This window comes from Trichomycterus rosablanca, chromosome 13 (assembly GCF_030014385.1).
Source record: "Trichomycterus rosablanca isolate fTriRos1 chromosome 13, fTriRos1.hap1, whole genome shotgun sequence".
NCBI classification, from domain to species: Eukaryota; Metazoa; Chordata; class Actinopteri; order Siluriformes; family Trichomycteridae; genus Trichomycterus; species Trichomycterus rosablanca.
In genome coordinates, this window is record NC_086000.1 from 36020887 (window position 1) to 36030886 (window position 10000).

At 40.0% G+C, this 10000-nt stretch overlaps 1 protein-coding gene across 1 annotated transcript in view; it reads right to left on the reverse strand.

Annotated features, from left to right (window-relative positions):
• Positions 1–6791: 6791 nt before the first annotated feature.
• Positions 6792–10000, reverse strand: part of gsc (goosecoid) — a 9945-nt gene continuing 6736 nt past the window's right edge. Inside the window, exon 3 of the mRNA XM_063008021.1 lies at positions 6792–7027. Within this exon, the coding sequence (XP_062864091.1) occupies positions 6872–7027 (156 nt within the window). The 3' untranslated portion in view covers positions 6792–6871. The remainder of the gene's footprint in view (positions 7028–10000) is intronic.

The window sequence follows — 10000 nt, forward strand, 5'->3', positions numbered from 1 at the left end:
CGGTTCTGCGTTCTGTATATCGCACTGCTGCTCGGGGGACAAGCACTTTATAAATCACGGCTAGACGTATAAGGGATTATTAGTACGACGTGTTTTCTTTCAAGGTTTGTGTTTTTGCCAAAGCTTTAAGTACCTGCTCTGCCCCCTTTCTAATCCATTTTAAAGTCATACATCTAGTACAAAACTTGATAATAGACAGCGGTATGAAACACCAAGACCCTGCAATTCTTGCCATTATTTATGTAGGAAAAGCTAACGTCCTTGAGATGCCCTGTGGGGTGTGCTCCAGGAGTTTGGGGTGCCGGGCTCACTGAGGCGAGCTGTTCGGTCCTTGTACTCTTGGTGTTGGAGTTGTGTTCACATCCTTGGAAGTACAAACATGAGATATTTCATGTTTTATCTGCTCAACTTTATTTAATTTATTAATAAACATCCATTCCTGCATTTCAGGCCTGCAACACATTCCAAAAAAAGTTGGGACGGTAACAATTTAGGGCTAGTAATGAGGTGAAAAAAATAAATAATGATGCAATTCCAAACAGATGATTGTAATCAAGGTTTGTAATCATCTAGGATGGACCATCACACAGTGGAAACATGTATTGTGGTCAGGTTTTTTTTTTGGAAAAAATGGACGCCGTGTGCTCCAGACCAAAGACGAAAAGGACCGTCCAGACTGTTATCAGCAACAGGTCCAAAAGCCAGGGTCTGTCATGGTATGGGGGTGTGTCAGTACCAGGGTCTGTCATGGTATGAGGGTGTGTCAGTACCAGGGTCTGTCATGGTATGGGGGTGTGTCAGTACCAGGGTCTGTCATGGTATGGGGGTGTGTCAGTACCAGGGTCTGTCATGGTATGGGGGCGTGTTAGTACCAGGGTCTGTCATGGTATGGGGGTGTGTCAGTACCAGGGTCTGTCATGGTATGGGGGTGTGTCAGTACCAGGGTCTGTCATGGTATGGGGGTGTGTCAGTACCAGGGTCTGTCATGGTATGGGGGTGTGTCAGTACCAGGGTCTGTCATGGTATGGGGGTGTGTCAGTGCCAGGGTCTGTCATGGTATGGGGGGGGGGTGTCAGTACCAGGGTGTGTCATGGTATGGGGTGTGTCAGTACCAGGGTCTGTCATGGTTTGGGGGTGTGTCAGTGCCAGGGTCTGTCATGGTATGGGGGGGGGTGTCAGTACCAGGGTGTGTCATGGTATGGGGGCGTGTCAGTGCCCTTGGTAAAGGTCATTTACACTCTGTGATGCAGCATTAATACAGAAAAGTACATTGAGATCTTAGAGCAACATGTGCTGCCTTCAAGACGTCGTCTTTTCCAGGGACGTCCAGCATTTTTCAACAAGACGATGCAAAACCACCTGCTGCACACATTACAAAGGCGTGGCTGCGGAGGAAGCCTGACCTGTCCCCAATAGAGAACGTGTGGAGAATTTTGACCCCCCGTACTGCTGCACATCTTAAGACGTGTTTGCAGGAAGAACAAGACAAAATAAAAGCTGAAACACTAAATCACTTGGTCTCCTCGGTGCCAAAACCTCTTTTAAGTGGTGAAAAGGAACGGCAACATTACAAAGTGCTAAATGCTTTACCGTCCCAACTTTTTTTGGAATGTGTTGCAGACCTGAAATGCAGGAATGGATGTTTATTAATAAATGAAATGAAGTTGAGCAGATAAAACATGAAATATCTCAGGTTCATCCTGTCTGACATCAAATTAAAGTCAAAGTAAATGTAAGAAACTCTGTGTTTTTTTTATTTGCACTTTCCATGCTGTCCCAACTTTTCTGATTTGGGGTTGTAATTAACATTACATTGATGGAGCTGTGTAAGCTTTTTCTCACCTACAATTAGACCCCTACATGCAACAGCCATCGGTCCATAGAAGTTATCACATCTAATAAAATAAAGTAAAAACACACATTTCATATGACGAGTTATTATTCTCTCTAATGTTGCAGTGATGTAGAACAGTCAGATGAATGTAAAAACTGTGAGCAGAACCAGTTCAGCATCAGAATGTGTTGTTCTTTTCTAAACTTCTACTGTTGTGAATCTCACACACAATTAGACCCCTACATGCAATGGTCATTGGTCCATTGGAAGGTTATAACCTATCAAATTAAAATAAAAACACACATTTCATATAACGAGTTATTATTCTCTCTAATGTGGTGACGTGATGTATAACAGTCAGATGAACATAAAAACTGTGATCAGAACCAGTTCAGCATCAGAATGTAGAGCCAAGTGATTAAGGTACTGGACTAGTAAAAGGTCACTGGTTTAAGCCAGGAGTGTTCAAGCTCATAATCAGGCGTCTATATCATTTCGGCCAGTGTATCTGAACACATGAACAAAAGACACTGGGTCTGTCTGAAAACCTAGTGATCCGCCCTGCTCCCTGCTACCTACCTGATGAGCTGCCTCAGTAGAGAGGATTCTAATAAGACATGGAACTCATAAGGCAGATTATTTAGACGCTCTACTTAGACAAAGATAACACTGATTACGCCACCGCAGTTTTAGCTTACTAAGCTAACACAGTTAGCCTCAGGCTGTTCAAACCGACACTAGCACGCTAGCTAACGCCTCCCTCCGTGTACCGAAAACGCTTAAACTGTCCCTGACGAGCTCGAATTTACAAATAAACGAAGCTTGTGCACCTTTATACTAATTAAACATCAATGAGAATGGACGCTCCCTCGTTATTCAGTCAGATCATCACTCAGAATTGAGGCGCCTCAGTAGGAGCATTTTAAGGGAGCAAAGAATTTAGACACGCCCTCTTCTCGGGAATGTAGGATGACCTAAAATGTGTCTGATTAAATGAGTATTATTATATACTGGACTTGTTTGAGTTTGTGCACTGCCTCACCTATTACTTTTTGTCCACATACACTCTATAGTTACTGTCCCTACTATACCCCTAAACCAAGAGCCAAATAGAAGGGACGTAACAGTAGAGAGAGAGCTAGGGTTTAACACATGCACCCCACCTCCACCTCAGTCTTGAGACTATAACAGCCTTCACCCTCCACTCCTTTGGGATGGCTTTCCATGATATTTGTATTTGTAGGACAGGCAGTGCAGGTATATTGAAAGATCTAGCCTAAATACCCAGTCTGTGTTCCAATTCATCCAAAACATGTTTAGTAGGGTTGAGGTCAGGGCAGTAATGCTGGCCACTGGAGTTCCATGGGAGCACAGTCATGCTGGAACAGGAACGAGCTTTTCCCATACTGCTGTCACAAAGTTAAAAGCATAATTTATTTTATATAATTGACTTTTTTCAGTGTGTGTAAACATTCGTTCGCCCGTGTCGTGTAGAGTTGTGGAAATGAACTCCAAATTAGTGAACACTAGCCTGAGCACGGTTGCGTGGTTATTTGTGTTAGGTGATAAATAGGCAGAACACATGCAGGTACACAAACACAGATAAATACGCGTTAAGTTCAAGTCCACACTTCTGCCAAACCTTCACACTCTGGGTTTCATCAAATCTCCAGACCATCGGTCCGACCCACAAAGGCCGTGTGTTTGCTCACATCACATGGGAATGTATATGAGGCGGACACACATCTACACACACTTTGTTGGGTCCAATTAAACCGAATGAAATATAGACCTGCATGTTCATATGTTTACCCATAATCCCCACTCCATACACACACACATACATAACCGCTCACATCATGACTCAGACACACACACACACACACACACTCAAACTTCCAGTCCACCTACACAACTTCCTGGTTTACAATAGCGAGCTTATTCCTCGTAAACGACCGACACTGAACCCCTCTCAGTCTGTGAAATCCATTAAATAAAACACATCTCGTACACTGTTACGGCTCTGAGGTTTGCATGTTTGCTGTATAAAACGAGATCTGGCTGAACAGGGAGAAAGAACTGCACAAAAAGTGATTTTAATGCTTTACTTTTATTAAAAATAGTCATTTTTTTATAATTATATAGTCATTCCTAATTTAATTCATTCAAAGTCGGGGAAAAAAATGAAAGAAAAGGCTCAAAAGACGCACTCATTCACAAGCAGCAATGGGTTAACCACCACTTTCATTAACGCTTGTCACGGTCGTGGTGGAAACGTTAGGCAGGATATAACCAGGCAGGCAGGAATACACTAACACATCAGGGCACCAAACCAGCGCAAGGCTTAGGCTATCTTAACTTCCTTAGACATAACCAGTCTGTGTATGGATGGAAGGATGGCCGATATAACCTGGATTAGTGTATAATAATAATAAAAAGAAGAAGAAAAGTAAGAAGTTGCATTTATATTGTTCCTTTTTTAATACTCAAGGCTGCTTCACAAAGCAGGAGAGGAGAGAAAAAAGATGAATGGACAGATGGATGGACGAATGGAAGGATGAACAGACGGATGGATGGATTAATGGACAGATGGATGGATGGATGGACGGATGGATGGATGAACAGCTGAATAGATGGATGGATGAACAAATGGATGGATGATGGATGAACTCATGGATGGATGGATCTACAGATGGATGAACAGATGGATGAACAGATAGATGGATGGATGGATGGATGGATGATGGATAAACAGATGGATGGACAGATGGACGAACAGTTGAATGGATGGATAAATGGACAGACGGATGGGTGGACAGATGGGTGGACAGATGGGTGGATGGATGGATGGATGGATGAACAAATAGATGAACAGATGAATTGATGGATGGATGGATAGATGGACGAACAAATTGATGGATAAATGGACAGATGGACGGACAGTTGAATGGATGGATAAATGAACAGACGGACGGGTGGACAGATGTATGCACAGATGGATGGATTAACAGATGAATGGACAGATGGATGAACAAATGGATGAATGAACAAATGGATGGATAGATGAACAGATGGGTGTACAGATGGATGGATGGATGGATGGAGAACAAATGGATGAATGAACAAATGGATGGATAGATGAACAGATGGGTGTACAGATGGATGGATGGATGGATGGATGGATGAACAAATGGATGGATAGATGAACAAATGGAGAACAGATGGATGGATGAACAGATGGATGGATGAACATATGGATGAAGAGATGAATGAACAGATGGATGGATGAACAGATGAATGGATGGATGGATGAACAGATGGACGGACAGTTGAATAGATGGATGAATGGACAGACAGATGGACGGATGGTTGCAAGGACGGAGGGACAGACAGCCCAGCTGACTGACTGGTTCACAAAATTCACAAAAATATTCTAACTTTTTATCCAATACTCTGTGGACGCCCACTGACAGCAATTACAGCTGCATGTCCTATTGCAAGCATTTCTAAAAGCTTTGTGCATCTGGATTAGCGCACTTTAGCCCGTTGCTTACGTCAGATCCTATCAAGCTCCATCAGACCTGGAGTTTAAGGTCTATCATCAGATGTTTGAAGGTCCACACAAGAACATTTGGAGACCTGCTGATAGGTGAACCGACGTTTTATATAAATAAGTTTCCTTAAATGATTTTATCTCTTTCCCCAGTTTGACCAGTCTTTCTGTTCCTGCTAATAAGAAGCAACCATAGCATGATTCCACCACCTTCAGATTTCACCATAGTCATGTTATTAACCCGGTGATGAGCAGTGCTTGTATGTGTGTTGACTGTCGACCTCCTTGTTTTGCTCCAGTCTCCAGTTCTGATATGTGTTCCGATGGTATATAGGTGTTTTTGATGGTGGACATGAGTTAGCATGGGAACTTTGACACAGAACGGTTTGATGCACTGTGTGTTGTGACATATTCACCTCATCACCATTAAAATGATATTGAATTTGATCCACAGTAGATCTTCTGTTGGTCCATAGCCTTCATGTCCTCTGGCACCAACGAGGCACCCAACAACCTGTTGCCAGTTCATGGCTTGTCCCTCCTCGGACCACTGTTTGTAGGACCTCACCATGGTAGGAAAAAAGTAGGAAACACCCTGGACAGGTAACTAGTCCATCACAGGCCAAATACACACACACACACACACACACACACACACACACACACACACACACACACACACACACACACACACACACACTTGGGTCAATATCTACTAGTTCTAATTAACCTGACTGCATGTGTTTGGACTGTGGGAGGAAACCAGAACTCCTGGAGGAAACCCACACAGACGGGGGAGAACATGCAAACTCCAGACAGAAAAGACCCTGGCCGACCGGCTGTGGAATCGAACCCAGGCCCAATCAATCAATAAATGTAAAGTAATCAGGGTTCATGTACTGAGTGTTTGCACCACTATTATATCACACTTTCCCTTATAATGAAACCCAGTAGAGTCGATCTGACTCTTCAAACTCAGTATTTTTCTTTCCACTAAGAAAACCAAAAGACAAAAGACTTATTTGCTGTTGTAACATTTCTTTTTAATCTCAGACCAACATTAATTGATTAGCAATAATTAGATGAAAAATGTCCGTCACATTTTAATTTGTATTAAGAAGAAATTCCAATAAATGCGTCGTTTGTGATGATGACCAAGCCCTGACCATGACCGTGGCCTTACCTTTATTACAAGAGATGCTTATTGATACACGTGATACTATTTCATATTAATATGACCAAACCACAATGTTTTTACAGTTGTGTAGAAATTAAATTAAATATAAATAACAATATTCGATTTAAAAAGGAAAGCTCACATTTACTATACATCTGTGCAACAGCATGAAACCTGACATTACGCTTCGAGTTCACACCACATTTCTTTTTTACATTATATACAAGTGTGTGTGTGTGTGTGTGTGTGTGTGTTTGTGTGTGTGTGTGTGTGTGTGTATGTGTGTGTGTGTGTGTGTGTGTGTGTATCAGCTGTCCGAGTCCGGCTCGCTTTTGCTTTCCTCAGTTTTCTCCGCCGTCGTTGCGCCTTTGGCGGATTTGTTCCATTTCTGCGTGTTTTCTGATTCCTCGGATGATGATCGTTTCTGTCTTCTCCATTTTGCTCGTCTGTTTTTGAACCAAACCTGAGCAGAAAATAATTACATTAATTAAAAAGTTAATAAAATAATACAGGAGGAATAAAATAACACAGGAATACATTAATTCAATAAATGTACCTTTTATTAAAGAAAATAAATATAGGCTACCAATGTGATATAGAGGACAAAGACAACTGTTTATCGAATGAGGAAGAAATTAATCAATGTTAATGTTTTAATCACTTTTAATTAAAAATACCAGATTTAAATGGGCTGTGGCGCTATTTGGAAATGTCGCTGTTAAAGCAAATGTGTGTGTGTGTGTGTGTGTGTGTGTGTGTGTGTGTTTATATATTTGCTCTTTTTAATTTTTGTTAGATAGATAGATAGATAGATAGATAGATAGATAGATAGATAGATAGATAGATAGATAGATAGAGATTTACTGTATGTTTTAACTTATTGAAAAATAATACGCGCGTAAATAACAAATATATATATTATTTTTATTATAATGTCGCAAAAATAATAATTCTTGGGGTTTTTTTTATTCTGCTGCATGTTTTAACTTTTTAAAACTATTTAACTATTATTATTATTATTATCATTACTGTTATTATTATTGTTATTATTATTATTACTGTTGTTATTATTATTGTTACTGTTATTATTATTATTATTATTATTATAGAGGGAAAAGCTTAATGTGGCTTAATGTATTAAAACTACATGCAAGTGGGCGACGCTTGACCTGGATTTGTCGTAATTCGAACTCTGTAGCCTCGGCACTAAATCTAATTTAGCACAGTGTTTAGGATGGTATTTGGGACAAAGCAGCTTGTGGTTATCGTTATTTCAATTCGTTTCATATTTCCATTCTCAATACAAAATTTCTCACTTTTCTTCTCTCTATGATTATACAGGGATATTATATATATTTGTATGTGTTTTTATATGTTATAGGGTATATGTGGAAAAAACGTTTATTGTGACTCAGCGCTTTATCTTTTCAGATCTTTGTCAATATTCTAATGAGCTGTGTGTATTTGTTTCATACTGCAAACTCGGAGTAAAAGAGTAAAGCGAGGCAACTCAAGACACACACACACACACACACAAATAGAACAAATAGATTTTTCTTAGCAGCAATATTTAAATATACCAACAAACCTATATAACCTGCACTTTATCCAGCTGTTACAGCTGCTGAATAATCACTGCACGTCTGCAGTGTTCTCATTCATCTCATTTGATACCCGCATTTGGGGTGTAACGAATAAATCCTTTCCCTGTGACGACGCAGACGCTTTTATTCAAAGCAACTGACAGTACTGTGACAGTATATACAGCAGTCTAAGCAATTGAGGATTAAGGGCCTTGCTCAAGGGCCCAACAGTGACAACCTGGCAGTAGTGGGACTTGAACCAGCGACCTTTCGATTACTGGTCTAGAATTTTAACCGCTAGGCTACAACTGGATTTATACAAGGATTTATTATAATCCTCCAAAAAGGGGTGGTGTATCCTGTTTGTGCGAAATGGAGTTATGAGGGACATTTTTTGGACCATGGAGGTTTATGTTTCATGATTTAGGTGGCATCTGAACCTCCTGCAAACAGCGCAGCGAAGTCTGAATTGTGGATGAAATCTGGCAACCTTTTGTACGGTGGCCGAGAAGTGCAAAACAAATTTACATTTCAGAAAACAAAATTACAAAAAAACAAAAACAAATTGACAACGAAAGCAAAAACAAATTTACAAGTGCTTGGGTAGCCAGTGTTTGTAAATTTGTTTTGGCATATGTAAAAGTGTTTCAGCACTTGTAAATTTGTTTTCGGCATATGTAATTTTGTTTTCTAAAATGTAAATTTGTTTTGCACTTCTCGGCCACCGTACTTTTGGGCTAAATTCCCTCTTTGGGAATAGCCAATACTGAACAAATAAAAAATACTAGCAATGATAAAAAGCAAACAATAAAAATAAATGAAATAAATAATAGATTAGAAATAATAGAAATTAAGAGTACTAGCATTTTAATATTGTGTATGAATAAATAAATAAATAAATCCTAATGTAAGCGCATTAAGTATGAGGACTGTTTACATGATGCAAACTTGCTGTATAAGAGAGTGTAAAACGCTTAACGTGGCCCAATAAACTAAAACAACGACCTAGAAACATCAAACTTCTCTAAATTATTACTTCTCTTAATAAGTTCTTTCTACTGCTGAAACGTGTGTGTGTGTGTGTGTGTGTGTGTGTGTGTGTGTGTGTGTGGTGAACTGCTGAAATGACCAACCTGTGGTTTTATCCTAAGCGACATACAATACTGTGACAGTATATTATCTAAGCAATTAAGGGTTAAGGGCCTTGCTTAGGGGCCCAGCATTGGCACCCTGGCAGTGGTGGGGCTCGAACCGGTGACCTTTCGATTACTAGTCCTAGACCTTAACCACTAGGGTACAATTGCCTTAAAACAATGTTTTATGTTACGTTTTTTACTTCTGCATATTTAACCCTGTTATTATATAAGGAAAAGCTTAATGTGGCATCATGTGCTTCAACATTGTCTTTTCTTTACCTGGTTTTGTCTCAATCCGCACTCGGCACTAAATCTAATTTACCACAGTGCTTTGTATATAGGATGGTATTTGGGACACAGCAGCTTTTTGGTCACCGTTATTTTAATTCGCAATGCTAAATATTTCTTAATTTTCTACATTCTATAATTATCTAGTGATATTTTTATATACGTGAAATATGTAGACCTAAAAAAATTCTCATATTTTGAATTTGCTATGTTTCCATTCTCATCAGGCGCTTTGCCTGGTCATGTTCGCATCGGGTCCTGTTCCATCTGGAACCAGTGTTCTCAAGGCAGGAATAGAATGGACAGGGTGCCAAAACATCGCAGGGCTTCGGCCATCCCTCGCTTAGATATATCCAACTTAAACTGAAATGCTGTCATGTTTATATACCGTAACGCTCATGTTATTATTATTATTATTATGATTATTAT